The following is a 17,207-nucleotide window of genomic DNA, read 5'->3' as shown; positions in this document are numbered from 1 at the left end:
GAATATTCCGACGAACTGAATTTTCCTCGGAATTCCGTCGGTATATTCCGAGGAAATTCCGAGGAAGCCAAATTTTGTGTTTCCTCGGAATTGCCTCGGAAATTCCTCGGTATATTCCGAGGAATTCATTTTCCGTCGGAACGTCCGTCAGAATACCGCTGTTTTCTTGTAGTGAATGATCACTTAGTTTGTCAGTTAATTTTAGATTAAAAGATCAATAAAATTTAATATGGTATCTGAACCACACACCCTCATCCGATGAGTGTTCAATTCTGAAAAATATCATATATTGACAATCAAAGAAAAATGTTTAAGTAATATAAGAATTTGGATCAATTTATTTATAGTCAGTCGATTTCAAGCTAGAACTTAGAACCATAAACTTAGGATCTAGAAACGTATATCAGTGTATTATGTATGTGACCAATTTTTTTTCGAGTTGATTACACAATAAGACATTTTTTGTCTTTTTTTTACAACAAGAGACACTTCTCACATGTAGAGCACATTTTGGTGGGACCAACCTATTATTTGGACAATTATACCCTTAGTGAGAAGAAACTTAAAATGAATTTTAGTTGGAGCAGACTTACGTTATACGTTACAAACACATTGGATAAACAGGTTTGCATATTCTTACATCCACTTTGATATAAATGTTGAAATATAAAAATATATATCAAATTATTTTATATTCTATTATTGTTCATTTCACCTTGTGTTTGTATTTGCTTTTTTCTCAAAATTGTAGATATATAAAACAAATATAACTGTTATAATAAACTGTATAAATTTTTTTCTATATTTTAAAATCCATTTTCATATATATTTATATATTTTAATATTTATACAAAAACCATGTGGACATGGATACGGCAAATGATGACATATATATATTATACATGATAGAAAAATGTGGACATGAATTGACAAAAAAGCATGAACGAAAGGAAATATATATAAAAAAGTCAGTTTGTATAATATAAGTATAGATGCCAAAGTGTGGATGCCAAAGTGTATACAACAGAGTTAGAGACACAATATTTATTAAAAGTATAGATACCAAAGTGTATACAGCAGAGTTAGAGACACAAAAAATATGAACATGAAATGTGTGGACAGAAAGTCATGAACGTTAATGGCACTATAGCAAATAGAAAGTTGTGTTTGATAGATGTAAGATATCTAGACAGAAAACATGGATGACTGATATGTGGATGGAAAAATATAAATGAGAGATGTATAAACTATAAAACGTGTACACATAAGCGTGGATAGAGAATATGGAAATGGACATTAAAAATGTGTATGAAAAAGTAAATTATAATTGTGATTTCTTTAAAAATAAAAAATGTGAACATGGACATTAAAAATATATAAGGTAAAAATAATTATTACAATAAATTGTTTATCTATAGAAAAGCATTCTCAGAGATAATTTGATTACTTCACAATGCCCATGAACCCATCTTTGAAGAGGAACTTAGTAGTTATATTAGGAACCCATCTTTGAAGAAAACGTATAGGAGCTTCGCATTGACCAGTTTCTCCAATGATAGAGCCAACTCCATGGCTGCAACAAACAAAGAAAATCATCATAATTATTTTGCATATTCTCACTTTCCCTTGCTGATGAAAAGTCACAACCTTTGTGAACTCTAATAAGTAACTCTAAATTCTAGTAGGCACATATATGAAAACATTGATACTTTATACTTGAGAGAGAAAGAGCTTTACCATAGACAACATCTCCTTTGTCAGCGTAATCAAACTTAGACTGAGGCATCACCATGGGCTTTAGCTGAACCCTCCCACCACGTTTTTCCTGCTGACTAGAGAAACCAAAACAAAAAAAGTGTTAGAAACGAAACTCAAATGAAATAACAACATGAAACCCATTGGCCAAGAACCTAATACTCCATCAACATCTTGCGTGGTCTCTTTCTTCCACACTTGAGTCCTTGAAAAACCTGCAACAACACATCACACAACTCAATTAATAAATAAAGACACAAGCTTTATCAAAGAATCAACAAAACTCTCAAGACACGAACTATCAACAAAACTCTCGACATTGTATTCAACTTGCAGTAAAAGAACCCATCAACAAAAAAACTCAGATGCATGAGACTTACAACACAAAAAAGGTTAAAAAGAAGCTTAATTGACCTGCTCATTCACTGCGGCTTCACATTCAAGGGAGTACATATGTCGAGCAAGCGAAAGCTCCGGACTTGAAGGCACGAGATCGAGTTCCTTCTTCACCTCCACAAACGGCTTGAAAACGACGCCACTTATCGGTTGCGTGGATGCACAAACAGAGAAGGAGATTTGAGATAGGAGAGAGGTTTTGAAATTGAGATTTGAGATAAGGTAGAGAGAAGAAACAGATGATGCCTATCCATGGCTCTCCATGAATGACTCAATGGCTGGGAGATGGAACCAGAGGTAAGAAAAGTTTGGTGGTGAAGAGAGGACTCGAAAGAACAGATCAAGACGGCGACGACTTCGTTACCAGCAACGTCAATAAATTCGTCGTCTCTGAATAAAATGAATAGAAACGACAGTCATCGGATTTCAGATTGATTAGGGATTTTAATTTTCATCTCCTCTAAGATGAAAGTTGGGAAATTAGGATTTTTATGTTGGATAAGGGTTTGTAATTTGGTAAAGCTAGAAGTTTAATATGAGATACTTGTTGTTTTGTTCAGTTTGGTCACGATTGAGAAGAGTGACTTGGTTTCTAGTTAAAGGGCATTGAGGACTTTTACACACAACAAAGTGTGTCACAAGTGAATTGTGTTTTTGGATGTAATTGTAAACTGATAAAGAAGTGTTTCCAAGTGTAAAAAATTCTTTTTTTTTCTGAACGTTGTATGTGACCAATCCAATATTATGAAAACTCTTTTAAGCGCACAATAGCCTGAATAGCATGGAAAATGACACCTGAATTGTGAGAGAATGCTAAAATACGCTTTTTCTCTGGTGCCACGTAGCCATTCACTTATCTCTTTACGTCCACCCACCCAGACCTGCCTGTTCACAGCACGACAAGGCCATTTCCCAATGAAAACACAACACCTCTCTCATCAACGCCTCTGTTTCACAAACACCGTTATCTCTTTAGCGCCAATAAAAGCCCGACGTGTTGACGCCGTTAGTAATCCATCTACAAAAGTGAAGCTGCCTTTATTTCTTGCTAATCTATACTATTAGCACCATCTAGACATTAATTACCACATTTGATTTTCTTTCCCATAGTTTCAACTCTTAACTAATGGTTTAGTGTTTTTTGTGTGCGTCAAAACAGATGATTAATTTTCAACTACGTGTTCTCCAAGTTATTACCTAACCTACTATAAGTTTTATTAAAGTAAAAATATGTATTTCTTCATTTAATTTACAAAAGAAATTAAAACTGTAAATATGCCAATGACTATTTTCTCCATTTCAAAACAATGCATTTTTTTTTGCAAATACATTAAATATTAATTATAAATACATACTTTTGATTATAAATGTCAACTACTAAAAATTTCAATAAATGTAACTAATTTTTAAATTTTCAATAATTATTATAAAATGCATTAAAAAAATCTGAAACAATTTTTTTCTTTAAAACATGCATTTTATGAAATGAAAGGAATATATATTTTAATAATAAATGAAGAGTAAAATAAAATAAAAAACGTGACTTGTCTTTTGGCATTGTGAGGCCGAAGAAGACCCCTGGTCCCCCGAAAATGGTTACAAAACCGGGAATAGCCAGTGTGAAAGGGGAAAGTTAACCGGCGAATGCCGGTTCACCGCGGTTGAAACTTTTTACTCTGGTTAAGCCTTTGGTCGCCTCACACCCAGAAGAAACACACACACAAAATATACCAAAAAAAGAAAAGAGAGAGAAAGTAGAGAGAGAAACAAAGTCACTGATCTCGTCGTCGATTAATAACCGTCTCTGACTCCGATAAGAGCCATAAGCAAGTAGACAAAGAGGAAGCCGAGAGAGAGAGCTGTTATATCTCTGAGTCGAGGTTGAAATTGGAGGCTGTACTCGTTGAGGAAGCTGGTGATTGAGATAAGAGAACGAAGAAAAGGAACCAGGTGCTGATTTCGTTAGCGTAGAGGCTAGTTTGAGCACCAGATGAAGCAGATCTGAGCTTGAGGTATGGAGGTTTCGGTGAAAGGTAATCACGGAGGAGGAGGAGGAGAAGGAGAAAACGCCGTCTCCGTGGTGGCAGGAGAAGGGCAAAAGAGTAATTTAAACCGTGTTGGTAAGTCTAACCGTTTCTTACTTATTACTTTTTTTTTTTTACTTATTACTTTTATTACTGACTATTCTTCGTTTTCTTGTAGTTGATGAAGAAGCTGCAATCTATAGAGAGCTGTGGCACGCTTGTGCAGGTCCGCTCGTGACGGTCCCTCGACGAGATGATCGAGTCTTCTACTTCCCTCAGGGACACATCGAGCAGGTTGAGATTTGAGAATTGAGATTTTTTTCTTTTTTTTTTTTTTTTTTTTTGAATTTTGTTGTTGTTTTCTTGATGGTTATAGGTGGAGGCGTCGACTAACCAGGCGGCGGAGCAGCAGATGCCTCTTTATGATCTTCCTTCTAAGCTCCTTTGTCGAGTCATTAACGTAGATTTAAAGGTAGTGTTCTCTCGATTCATTGCTGCTAAGTCTTGAATTTGTCAGCTAACGTTAAGATTTTTACAGGCAGAGGTAGACACTGACGAAGTTTATGCGCAGATCACTCTTCTTCCTGAGCCTAATGTAATGCTAATTACTAATTCTTTTGAGTACAGGATGATCTTATTCTTTAAGAAGCTGAGTTTTTTATTTATTTATGTTTATTATCTTACAGCAAGATGAGAATGCAGTTGAGAAAGAGGCGCCTCCTCCTCCGCCTCCGAGGTTTCAGGTGCACTCGTTCTGCAAAACCTTGACTGCGTCGGATACGAGTACTCACGGTGGATTTTCTGTGCTTAGGCGGCATGCGGATGAGTGTCTCCCACCTCTGGTTGGTGTTGAAACTGGTGTCTTGAATTTTTGTTTCAAGATGGTTTTTTTAGTTCAGGCTTTGTTTGTTTTTTTTTCTTCAGGATATGTCACGTCAGCCTCCTACTCAGGAGTTGGTTGCTAAAGATTTGCATTCAAATGAATGGCGTTTCAGGCATATTTTCCGAGGTATAGTAATTTTGTATTTTTTTTATGTTCCTTTGTGTCGTCAAACTCATGTGGTTGTTAATGTTATACCAGGTCAGCCACGGAGACATTTGCTTCAGAGTGGGTGGAGTGTGTTTGTTAGCTCAAAGAGGCTGGTTGCAGGCGATGCATTTATATTTCTAAGGTTTGTGGATTCTTAATGTTCATGTTGCTAAAAAAAAACTTTGTTTTGCGTGTTTTTTTTTTCCCTTTGATGTGAAATTTTTAATTCTTGCGTAGGGGTGAGAATGGAGAATTACGTGTGGGTGTAAGGCGTGCAATGCGACAACAGGGAATTGTGCCATCATCTGTTATATCCAGCCACAGCATGCACCTAGGAGTGTTGGCCACCGCGTGGCATGCCATTTCAACAGGAACCATGTTTACAGTCTACTATAAACCAAGGTTTTGTTTTGTTTTATCTAACATGACAGCTTTGAGCCTTTGCTATTTTTGTCTCAGTGGCTGATGTCTTACTAATTGTTCATGCATTTTGGTTTTGTTTGCGACAGGACAAGTCCATCTGAGTTTATTGTTCCGTTTGATCAGTATATGGAGTCTGTGAAGAATAACTACTCCATAGGCATGAGATTTAAAATGAGATTTGAAGGCGAAGAGGCTCCTGAGCAGAGGTGAAGTATCTTTGTTTTTGGGCATTCTCTTATCTGATTTCCTGTGGAAGGAGAATCTCACAGACTGTATTGACTTGTATTAGGTTTACTGGCACAATTGTTGGGATTGAAGACTCTGACCCCACGAGGTGGGCAAAATCAAAGTGGAGATCTCTCAAGGTATATGCTCTAGTTCCCAGAGAAGATCAAAACTATTGTTATAGTGATAGATGCTAAATGCTCAATTTTCTTTCAGGTAAGATGGGATGAGACTTCTAGTATTCCTCGCCCTGAAAGAGTATCTCCGTGGAAGATAGAGCCAGCTCTTGCTCCTCCTGCTTTGAGTCCTGTCCCCATGACCAGGCCTAAGAGGCCCAGATATAATATGGCTTCTTCGTCTCCTGACTCTTCCATGCACATAAAAGAAGGTAAAGTCTTCAATTGCTGACAATATTAGTGTGTGGAAACTAAATAATACTAATTCATTGTCCACGTAACAGGCTCATCTAAGGTAAACGTATACCCTTTACCGGCAAGTGGACTTTCAAGGGTCTTGCAAGGTCAAGAGTACCCGACGTTGAGAACAAAACATACTGAGAGTGTAGAGTGCGATGCTCCTGAGAGTTCTGTTGTGTGGCAATCCTCAGCGGATGACGACAAGGTTGATGTGGCTTCTAGAAGATATGAGAACTGGATGTCCTCAGGCAGGCATGAATACACGGATTTGCTTTCTGGCTTTGGGGCGAACGTAGATCCATCCCAAGGTCATCAAATACCTTTTCATGACCATTCATCATCACCCTCAGTGACTGCAAAGAAAATCCTTAGTGATCAGGATGCCAAGTTTGATTATCTTGCTAACCAGTGGCAGATGATGAACTCTGGTCTTTCCCTGAAGTTACATGAATCTCCTCAGATCCCTTCTGCATCTGATGCATCTTTCCAAGGGCGAGGTAATGCCACATATGGCGAATATCCGGTGCTTCATTCTCTGACGACTGAGACTGCTGGTGGTAACTGGCCAATACGTCCCCGTGCTTTGAATTATTTTGAGGAAGCGGTTCATGCTCAGGCTAGGGAGCATGTAACAGAACGACCTCAGATGGTACAAGAGGAGACGGCAAAGTCAAGAGACGGGAACTGCAGGCTTTTTGGCATTCCCCTTGTCAACAACGTGAATGAAACCGATTCAACTATGTCTCAAAGGAACAACTTGAATGAGAACTCAGGGTTTACACAGATGGCATCTCCGAAGGTTCAGGATCTTTCTGATCATTCAAAAGGGTCAAAATCGACTAATGATCATCGTGAACAGGGAAGACCATCCCAAGCTAAACAACCCCATGCGAAGGACAGTCATTGTAAAACAAACTCAAACAGGAGTTGCACAAAGGTAAATGTTCTTTGCTAATATGAGCTTGTAGGACCCCTTGAAGCGATTCTTGACTAATAACACCACACTTATGTTTTATTTTGTAAAGGTTCACAAGCAAGGGATTGCACTTGGCCGGTCAGTGGATCTCTCAAAGTTCCAGAACTACGAGGAGTTAATAGCTGAATTGGATATGTTATTTGAGTTCAACGGAGAGCTGATGGCTCCTAAGAAGGATTGGCTGATAGTTTACACAGATGATGAGAATGATATGATGCTTGTTGGAGACGATCCATGGCAGTATGTTTTTGCAGTTTTTTCCATCTTCTCTATACGTCAATGTATTATCTTTGCTGGTCTTTTAAATTTGAAAACTGACGAAATGATTATATATGCACAGGGAGTTTTGTTGCATGGTTCGCAAGATCTTCATATACACGAAAGAGGAAGTGAGGAACATGAACCCGAGAACTCTAAGCTGTAGGAGCGAGGAAGAAGCAGTTGTTGGGGAAGGATCAGATGCAAAAGACGGCAAGTCTGCATCGAATCCTTCATTGTCCAGCGAACTCTTGAACCAAAAGAACCAACACACCCTACAAGCCGAGGTATTTATAAATGCTTCTTAACTAATAACAGGACATAGAACAAAGTTTATATCATTACCATAGAAATGATATTTGGTGTTTTGTTGCAACGCAGGGAGATGTAGAAGCCCAAATCAGGAGGAGGGTTTGATGGTGGAGCCTGGATAGCTAAAAGGGGGATTATGGGGGTTTATAAGATACGGTATTAGAAAAAGAGAGTGCTATTTTTGGAGTATTTTGTTGGCAAATTAGAATATTAGCATCTACCCACCACGCTATTATCTAATTAATAATAATAATGTGAACAAAATGATGGGTTATAGGTATAATGTAAGTAGAATATGGAAGAGGCTCTTTTATAAGTAGTAATGATGGATTGGAGTTGTTAGATGGAGGTTGGTATCGGTTCTTGTTATTAACTAGTTCTTTGATCTCTTGCAGGAGATCTCTTTAAGTCTTTTATTGTTTATCTATTGATCGCTATGTATATAAGGTTTTATTATTTTGAACAGTACTCTGTCTACATCTTCTCAACTCATTTTGCTCTCGCATTTGGTGTATGTTTCATGGTTTTATTATAAATGTAGCTCTCTCTGTATCGACTAAAGACAATCGATTTGGGTTTGGTTCACTAAATACAATATAATCTCTTTAAATTAATATTTTATAAATTAATATATATTAAAAATTTCTATAAAATAATATAATTTTATAGTTTTAAATTGAGTTTTTGATTCAATTAGTATATCGATAAATTAATATATTTATAAATTAATAAAAAAATTATAGTTTTGGTGTAATCTGTATAGTTGTGCTTTCTCGTTCAGTTTTGTTGTTGGTGTAGTTTTTCGAACGAGTTCCTGTTTCCGATTTGGTTCCGGTGGAACTGCCGACTAGAATCTCTGCCGGTGATGCTCCAGTCGGTAAAGGGTGGTGGTGGTCTAGTTCTCTGACACGTATCCTTTCCTCGCTAACAGAGCAACGTGTGAAAGTGTCGAGTGGCCTCATCATCTTCTTCTTGGACTATTTTTGCCGTGCTTGGTTGTGGTCTGTGGGCCTTCGTTGTTGTTTTTCTTTTCTAGTCCATTATGACTGGTTGTACTTTGTGTTTTTTATTTCAATAATATCAGAGGAAAAAAAAAGTGTGGTTAGATCAGTTTTTGTTCAAACATTTAGGACTCTCTCTCCTCTGTTAGTGAGAATTTTCTCTCGAAACCTTAGACCTTCTTATCAAAAAAAAATCCTTCAGAAGGTTTAATGGTTGTTGAGAGGATTAGAGAGTCCAATGGTTTTTCCTTCCGATTTCGGTGTTCCCGACCGGCTTAGCTTCCGGCGTTGCATCGATTCTTTTGATGAACGCTCGGATTTGTCTCTGGGAAGCGGTGGCTACGCTAGCACCAACTTCGTCGGCTTTAGACTCCGGGAGGCAGTGGCTCCTGTAGCACTGTTCCTCGCCGGCTTATCTCGGGTTTATCCCGACTCCGTTTGATCTACGCCTCCGTTCTTCTATGTTCCAACTGACTCTTGATCTGCTCAAACTTGTTGAAATACACAGTTTTCAGATCGATTGCAGACGGTTTCCTTTTTTTTTGTGCGTAGATCCGCCAGAATAGATTTTTCGGTTGAATCTCTTGTAAAGGCCGTTTTTGTTTGAGCGGTTTCTCTATTGGTTCTTCTTCGCCGATGGGCGGAGCTCTGCCGTGTCTCTTGACTGGTTTCTTCCGGAGGAAGATGGTGGACTCTGGCTTTGACACGTTTTCATTGATCGCAGGGCGATCGTCCACGTGGTGAGCGGTGTCCTTTCTTCAACGACGGTTTACCCTAATGGATTTTGTGGGTTTTAGTTTTTGTTTAGTTTGGCCTTTTATATTTTGGCTTTTCTTGTAAAGTTTGTTTGGTTTTGTTTCCATGGGTTTTTGTCCCATTTAATAATACAGACGACAAAAAAAAAAGATCAGTTTTTGTTGTAACGGACACATAACCACCTACAAATAGATTTTGGCTCTATCCAACCTCTCTCTAAACACAACTCCTTCAATCAAAGTTTCAAGCTTCGGTGGCCGGTGGCTTTGCCGCCGGTTACCATCTTTTATTTTTCTTTTTGGCTGTAAATATTTCGATCTTTGGATCAAACAAGTCTTCGCGTAGGCGACTCTACTTTCGCATGGCGATGTTTTGTTGTGTGTTTTCGAATAAGAGCTCCGATCATTAGATCGGATTCTGTCAAGCTTTACTCTCTTTTTTTTTTCAATCTTATTCCGGTTGTTTTCTAAAGTCTTCTTCTTTCCCGATGGACATCCTCAGTCTCTATTACCGAAAGATATCAATCTTTGTTTGTTAGAGTTACAACAAAGTATTCTATAGGGGTTGAGATTGAGTTTTGCATATTAGCTTTCTGCTTTAGTTCAGCTTAAGAAAAGTCGAAGCTTGTTCCAACAAGTGTTTTGACAACGGCTGTTTTCTAAATCAGTAATGCTATTTGGAGTTATCACATCCGAAGGAGGAGATTGAAGACTGAGGAAGATAAAGGCGCTTAGGAGGGTAAGGAACAGGATTCAGAATCCATTGGTGAGGAAACCGTTGAATCTCTCGACGGACAAGAGACGGAGATAGAATAGAGAGGGCAGAGGATTCCGATGGTGAATTGCTTCTCGGGGACTGAGATCAACAGTGCTTGCATAAAGGACACGTGTTTGACGCATGTTTGGAGAAGATAGTAGAAGCTACTCGTTTTTCATCGTGATCCATCTTATCTGTTTATCTCTATTGGACCTGTATTTTATTATACTTTTAATGGACTCCCAATGTACTCTGATATCCTTTGTAATAGCCTACGTGGCCTGATCAATGAATTTGGTTGACAAAAAAAAAAAAAAAAAAAAGGCTCTATCCTTATCTTGAAAATTTAAGACTCCGATGTGCCATTTCTATACCGGTTGGCAGGTTCATATTATTAATTTAAGTTTTTATGTTGACAAAAAAAAAAAAAAAAAAATTTAAGTTTTTATGATTAAAAAACAGGATAAAGTAAATGCCCCACCACTACTTGGACACAGAAAATGATGGAATAAACATGCAGTAGAAGTTTCGTGAAGCATTAATAAAACAATAAGCAGCTTCTCGATCGTTCTCTCTAACTATTCCTCATTTTACTATTTATTCTTCTTCAATCGTGACTTCTAGAGACACTTTGTTTTTAGTTTGTTTAATCACCATTGCTTTCTTACAACAACTATTTTCACAATCTGTAACAGTTATACCACGATGGCTACCAATGAATCTCAGTCTCAGAGAACTGCTCCGACGCCGTTTCTCACCAAAACTTTTAACCTCGTCGAAGACCCTTCTACCAACGACGTTATATCATGGAACGAAGATGGTTCCTCCTTCGTCGTATGGAACCAAACAGACTTCGCTAAGGACTTGCTTCCAAAACACTTCAAACACAACAACTTCTCCAGCTTTGTCCGCCAGCTCAACACTTACGTATGTCTTTAATTTATCTTCGGTTTCGTTTTTTGACTATATGTGATGTGTTCTTCGGTTCCCGGTTTAATCCTGGTTTGGTTTGATTTTTTTTTGCAGGGATTCAAAAAAGTTGTACCGGACCGGTGGGAGTTTTCTAACGAGTTCTTTAGGAGAGGAGAGAAACGTCTCCTCCGCGACATCCAGCGTCGGAAGTTAACGCCACAAGCAGCTGTTTCTCCGCCGCGGCCTGAAGTTGCCGCGGCTCAGACAGCAAAAACGGCTGTGTCTCCGTCAAGTTCAGGTGAAGTGTCTCCGTCGTCGTGGACAGGAAGCGGTGGCTTGTCTGAAGAGCTGTTGGAGGAGAACGAGAAGCTTCGGAGTCAGAACAAAGAGCTTAACCGTGAGCTTGCTCAGATGAAGTTTCTATACGGTAACATCTTTGGACTCATGTCCAACTACGCCGGAGCTAGTAGCAGTCACGAGATGATGACGGAGATTGAGGAAGAAGAATCGAGCCCCAGGCTGTTCGGCGTTTCGATAGGTCTGAAACGGACGAGAAGCGAAGGAGTTCATGTGAAGACGGTTTCTACGGCGGCGGAGGAGACGCCGTGGCTGAGGCACTATAATAGAGCCAATCAGAGAGTCTGTAATTAACGGTTCAGATCAGTGTGTATACGCTAGAGGATTCAAACAGTCAGCACGTGTCCTATATGTTTTCAACAAGTTTGATCAATCTTGACTTCTTCTCGAACATTTTGTAAATGGTTCTTTTCTGTTTTTTTTTTTCCTTTCAATAGATTTGTCTCTACTCTCCCTTTTTGACTTTTCTTTTTCTTTCTCAAAACCATTAAATTTTTGATGCAACTGGAATTTGAAACAAGTAGATTGTAATTCGATAATTAATCCAGTCGACCAGTATAACTTGTAATTCTCACAGCTTAAGGGATCCGGTCCTATATAAATAGCACTCTTTTCATTTTAAAATGATCCGTTCCAATATTTTTGCCATTTTTATAAGATAGTAATAATAAATTTAATTTAATTTAAAATAATAAATTATATTTATCGAAATAATTTGTCACAATATAGTATATTTTTCTATTTATAATTAAGATTTAACACTTTTAAGAAAAAGAGATGTTTGACAAAAAAAGGAGAGAATAAATTATTATGTTAACAATTGTAATATATAGTATTATTGGAGTACTGAATTTGTTTATTTGTCATTTTTTCATTATTTTAATTTTTTTTGTTTATTTATCATGTTAGTAATTTTTAGTTGAGTCATTAATTCATTAACTTAGATATAATATTATTTTTTAAAATTAAGTATGGATAAAAGTTAAAATATAATATATTATAAATCAAGACTATTTATATTTTTTTGAGTAACAATTTTTTTATTAAAATTAAATAATTGTATAAATATAATATGTAAGTTATATTTATCGTCTATCTTACATTATATGTGAATGCTAATACATAAAAAATATAATTAACTAATATTTTATATGTATAAATGAAATTTATTATAATATATTTTATTCATTTACGTTATTATCTGTGATATAATTTTTTTGCATTTAAATTCTCAAAATAAAATTTAGAGTGGTTAAAATTGTTGAAAATCATAATGAATAATTAGCTTAATTGTTAGTTTAATCATAAAATAATTATAATAATATACATTAATTAAAAATAATAATTAGTGTATATCTCAGTGCTCCCATTGATGTAATAATGTGGTAAATATATTTAATGGTCCCAGATTTTATTTTCAATATATTCTCACAAACCTCATTGTAATTCTTTCTTTTTATTAAGTTAAAAAATATGTGTAATTAAATATTAAAGAAAAATTAAATTTTGTATATAATTATATATAATTAAAAATAAATTTCATATTAATAATATTAGATTATAAATTATATTAGATAATTGATTATAAATAAATATAATAAAAAATTTCAAAAATAAAGCATATTTTGAAAACTAAGATAATTATTATATATATTGTGTTTTATCTGGAAATAATTTTTAAAATTAAGATGTAAAAAACTTATAATTATTAATTAAGCAAAAGTATTTGTGTAAAGATATTTTTATTATGTGAGTATTTTTAAAAATTAAAACAATAGTAATTATATGTGTATTCATATATTGGTGAATTTTTTTTGTCATATATTATCGCCTGGTTTTTAAATTAATAAAATATAACTTAATAAGAATACGTAAGAAAAGTATGTTCGCATGTGCAAATAAAATACCTAGTTACCATGTATTACATGAATTCTTGATTATTTATTTACATTATAAATAGTGCTTTTAGTTGGTTGCATAAGAATTAGCTAATTGTCTCAGATGTTTGATTGCTATACAGATGTCACTAATAGGTGACTACAGTTACATATGACTCTCGAGATTAGTTTCATTAAAACAAGAACAAACTATTAAGTATAAGTTGTTCTCATTCTCTACACTTATGAATCAATAGCTTTTATTATATTTCTTCCTTTATCCCTATAACAAAAACAGTGAAACGGCACCATTCTTGAATCATCTCCTTTATAATTAGTAATGATGGTATGGAGTTGTTAGATGGAGGTTGGTATCGGTTCTTGTTATAAGTACGTAGTTCTTTAATCTCTTGCAGACTCTCTTTAAAATCTTTTATTGTTTATATATTAATCTCAGTGTACATAAGCTTTAAATTTTTTTACCTTTACTCTATCTACATCTTCTCTACTCATTTTGCTCTGGCATTTGGTGTGTGTTTTATGGTTTCATTTATGTAGCTATCTATTATCGTTTAAGGACATCGATTTGGGTATGGTTCACTAAAATATGATATAAGCAAGACGCTGTATAAAATACAAGGTTTCAAAAGTGTGGCTAGATCAGTTCCGGTTGTAACGGTAACGATAACCCCAAATCGATTTGAGCTCTACCTTCGTCTGGTGATGCTTTGATAAATCCTTAATCTTAAAATCGTAAAACTCCGCGTGCCATTTCTATTCCAGTTGGCAATTAAGTTTTTAAAATAAGAAAACAGGATAAAGCAAATGGTCCACCACTACTTGGCACACAGAAAATGATGGGAATAAACACATGCAGAAGAAGTTTCGTGAAGCATTAATTAAAAACAATAAGCAGCTTCTCGATCTTTCTTCCCCTTTAACTATTGCTCATTTTACTTTTTTTTTTTTTTTTTTTTGTCAACTGCTCATTTTACTATTTATTCTTCTTCTTTCGTGACTTCTACACACACATTGTTTTTTAGTTTCTTTAATTATCATTGCTTTCTTACAACTTCTGTTTTCACAATCTCTATGTCTCCGAGCGATAACAGTTATACTACGATGGCTACCAATGAATCTCAGAGAACTGCTCCGACGCCGTTTCTCACCAAAACTTTTAACCTCGTCGAAGACCCTTGTACCAACGGCGTTATATCATGGAACGAAGATGGTTCCTCCTTCGTCGTATGGAACCAAACAGACTTCGCTAAGGACTTGCTTCCGAAACACTTCAAACACAACAACTTCTCCAGCTTTGTCCGCCAGCTCAACACTTACGTATGTCTTTAATTTATCTTCGGTTTCGTTTTTTTGACTATATGTGATGTGTTCTTCGGTTCCCGGTTTAATCCTGGTTTGGTTTGATTTTTTTTTGCAGGGATTCAAGAAAGTTGTACCGGACCGGTGGGAGTTCTCTAACGAGTTTTTCAGGAGAGGAGAGAAACGTCTCCTCCGCGACATCCAGCGTCGGAAACTAACCCCTCAAGCAGCTGTTTCTCCGCCGCGGTCTCAAGTAGTTGTCGCGGCTCAGACGGCGAAAATGGTTGTGTCTCCGTCTAGTTCAGGTGAAGAACAGGCCATGTCTCCGTCGTCGTCGTCGACCGGAAACGGTGGTTTGTCTACCGAGCTGTTGGAGGAGAACGAGAGGCTTCGGAATGAGAACATCCAGCTTAGCCGTGAGCTTGCGCAGATGAAGTCTCTCTACGGTAACATCTTTGGACTCATGTCCAACTACGCCGGAGCTAGTAGCAGTCACGAGATGATGGAGATTGAGGAAGAAGCGAGCCCGAGGCTGTTTGGTGTTTCGATAGGACTGAAACGGACCAGAAGCGAAGGAGGTCATGTGCAGACGGTTTCTACGGCGGCGGAGGAGACGCCGTGGCTGAGGCACTATAATCTAGCCAATCAGAGAGTCTGTAATTAACGGCTCAGATTATGTTTGTAAGATGTGTACGCGAAGTAGATGATTATTACAGCTTTCAGACAGTTAGCACGTGTCACATATGGTTTCTAGAAGTTTCATCAATCTTGACTTCTTCTCGAACTATAAATGCTCCTTTTCTGTTTTCTTCTTTCAATAGATTTTTCTGTACTTTTTCTTTTTGACTATTTTTTTTCTTTTCTCAAAACAACTAAAAATTGATGAAATTTGAATTTGGAACAAGTATATTCTCCATATTCGATAATTAATTTAGTCAGACCAGTATAACTTGCAACTCTCACAACTTAAGGACATGTTCCTATACAAATTGTACTCCTTTCAGATCTATGTTTTTCTAAAAGAAGTTGTTTAAAAAGATAAAACTTTTTACATTTTTATTAGGTAGTAGTAATAATAAATTAATAAAATGTAAAGTAATTAGTATTGTTTATCGAAATCTCTATAATATTATTTGAGAAGTCAGTTTCCTATGTGTCGCTCTCACGTTAACTCTCACGATGGTTGATTACACTGATACCCTTAATGAATTAATTTATATTTAAAATACTATTATTTATTTATTTTATTTAGTTTCCTTTTAAAAAATTTCCAAAAAATTACACATATAATAAAAAAGGAATTTTTTATAAAGTTAAAAAAAACGAAAATATATGTATATATAATATGATTTCATAAAAAAGGAAAGTTCACAATGTAGTAATATTACATTTAAAAACTATTTTTAAATAACATAAAATATAATTTTGAAGTAATAAAATATTTTTTGTATATCTATATTTTCTTAGATGAAAATTATAAATTTCTATATAATGTAATTTCATCAAAAACAATTTACACAGATAATCTTGATATTAGAAAAAAAGAAATATTATTTCTTTTAAAACATAATTTTAAACAATGCAAAAACAATTCAAAATAATAAAAATAATTTTATATATTTATATATTTTCTTAGATGATTACATAAAATAATTAAGTTACATAAACTGATATATGTTTAATTGTCTAAAAATCGTTTATAATTAGTAACATTCAAATGTTTTATTTATTTTATATATATTTAGTTGACTATAATATCTTTCAATTACAGCAAAAAATATCGATAAATTATATTTTAATTATATAATATTATTTTTAAATACAATCACATTTTTACTGCTTATTTTTAAGAGATATTCAAAAAACTAAAAATAATTTTCAAAATAAACATCGTTTGATCAAATAGTTACAAAATAGTTTAATGAGGTAAATATATTATATTTTATCATTATTAAAGTTATTTTTTCTTAATATTAATTTTTTTTTAATTTTATGTTTTTATGTTTGTAACTTAATAGAACCATAATCATAATACCAAAGCAAATCTGAATTCTTATTTTTCAATATTATTTAAAATAAATTTTAGTCTCCATTCAATAAAGCAAAGACATAAAGTTATGTAGAATTTATAAACTATTTTAATTATTGTATATATTGATATGTGCTAATGAGCTTTCAAAAATGTATCAGCTACTTACGCATGTAACTTCCTATTGATCATCGCTTTATTTTCTAATATATATTTTACAAACATCAACATATAATTTGATAAATATTATGGAAATACATGAACATTTGACTTAATTATAATAAAAAAAATTATACTTCATTTTGAATTTGAAAGAATATATGTAACTCAATATACTCACAACATGAGTGATTCGATTAATGCAACTTATATCTAAAATCATAG

General features: G+C 35.0%; 4 protein-coding genes across 8 annotated transcripts; 3 read left to right on the top strand and 1 right to left on the bottom strand.

Moving 5' to 3' along the window:
- Positions 1-1,303: 1,303 nt before the first annotated feature.
- On the bottom strand, positions 1,304-2,842 carry LOC125601367 (ferritin-3, chloroplastic-like). 4 transcript variants are annotated; one of them, XR_007334217.1, is made up of 4 exons: positions 2,136-2,842; positions 1,911-1,970; positions 1,738-1,832; positions 1,304-1,573 (listed from the first exon to the last, which is right to left on the bottom strand). XR_007334217.1 is itself a non-coding variant. In XM_048773578.1 (4 exons), the coding sequence occupies exons 1-4, from the start codon at positions 2,175-2,177 to the stop codon at positions 1,491-1,493; spliced, it is 273 nt and encodes a 90-aa protein (XP_048629535.1). In that variant the 5' UTR covers positions 2,178-2,842; the 3' UTR covers positions 1,304-1,490. The 4 variants fall into 4 exon arrangements, 2 of the variants coding, with proteins under 2 accessions (XP_048629535.1, XP_048629536.1); XR_007334216.1 differs by having other exon boundaries at positions 2,170-2,804; XM_048773578.1 differs by having other exon boundaries at positions 1,918-1,970.
- Positions 2,843-3,847: 1,005 nt separating this feature from the next.
- LOC106382765 (auxin response factor 2) lies at positions 3,848-8,280 on the top strand. Of its 2 annotated transcripts, none has more exons than XM_013822826.3 (15): positions 3,848-4,271; positions 4,354-4,469; positions 4,552-4,647; positions 4,714-4,770; positions 4,862-5,017; positions 5,100-5,184; positions 5,257-5,347; positions 5,443-5,607; positions 5,715-5,834; positions 5,918-5,993; positions 6,070-6,241; positions 6,314-7,206; positions 7,295-7,485; positions 7,586-7,790; positions 7,885-8,280. In XM_013822826.3, the coding sequence occupies exons 1-15, from the start codon at positions 4,166-4,168 to the stop codon at positions 7,918-7,920; spliced, it is 2,565 nt and encodes an 854-aa protein (XP_013678280.2). In that variant the 5' UTR covers positions 3,848-4,165; the 3' UTR covers positions 7,921-8,280. The 2 variants fall into 2 exon arrangements, with proteins under 2 accessions (XP_013678280.2, XP_048629534.1); XM_048773577.1 differs by having other exon boundaries at positions 4,351-4,469.
- Positions 8,281-10,858: 2,578 nt separating this feature from the next.
- Positions 10,859-12,053, top strand: LOC125574864 (heat stress transcription factor B-2a-like). Its single transcript, XM_013872495.3, has 2 exons — positions 10,859-11,255; positions 11,355-12,053. The coding sequence occupies exons 1-2, from the start codon at positions 11,034-11,036 to the stop codon at positions 11,889-11,891; spliced, it is 759 nt and encodes a 252-aa protein (XP_013727949.2). The 5' UTR covers positions 10,859-11,033; the 3' UTR covers positions 11,892-12,053.
- Positions 12,054-14,488: 2,435 nt separating this feature from the next.
- On the top strand, positions 14,489-15,629 carry LOC125601366 (heat stress transcription factor B-2a-like). The gene is made up of 2 exons (XM_048773576.1): positions 14,489-14,812; positions 14,913-15,629. Exons 1-2 carry the CDS (start codon positions 14,567-14,569, stop codon positions 15,456-15,458), a joined length of 792 nt encoding a protein of 263 aa, XP_048629533.1. The 5' UTR covers positions 14,489-14,566; the 3' UTR covers positions 15,459-15,629.
- The last annotated feature ends 1,578 nt before the right edge of the window (positions 15,630-17,207 follow it).

The sequence above is a fragment of the Brassica napus genome, unplaced genomic scaffold, assembly GCF_020379485.1.
Source record: "Brassica napus cultivar Da-Ae unplaced genomic scaffold, Da-Ae ScsIHWf_2536;HRSCAF=3277, whole genome shotgun sequence".
Lineage (NCBI taxonomy): Eukaryota > Viridiplantae > Streptophyta > Magnoliopsida > Brassicales > Brassicaceae > Brassica > Brassica napus.
Note: the sequence above shows the minus strand (reverse complement) of the source record. Positions and strands in the feature narration are given on the sequence as shown.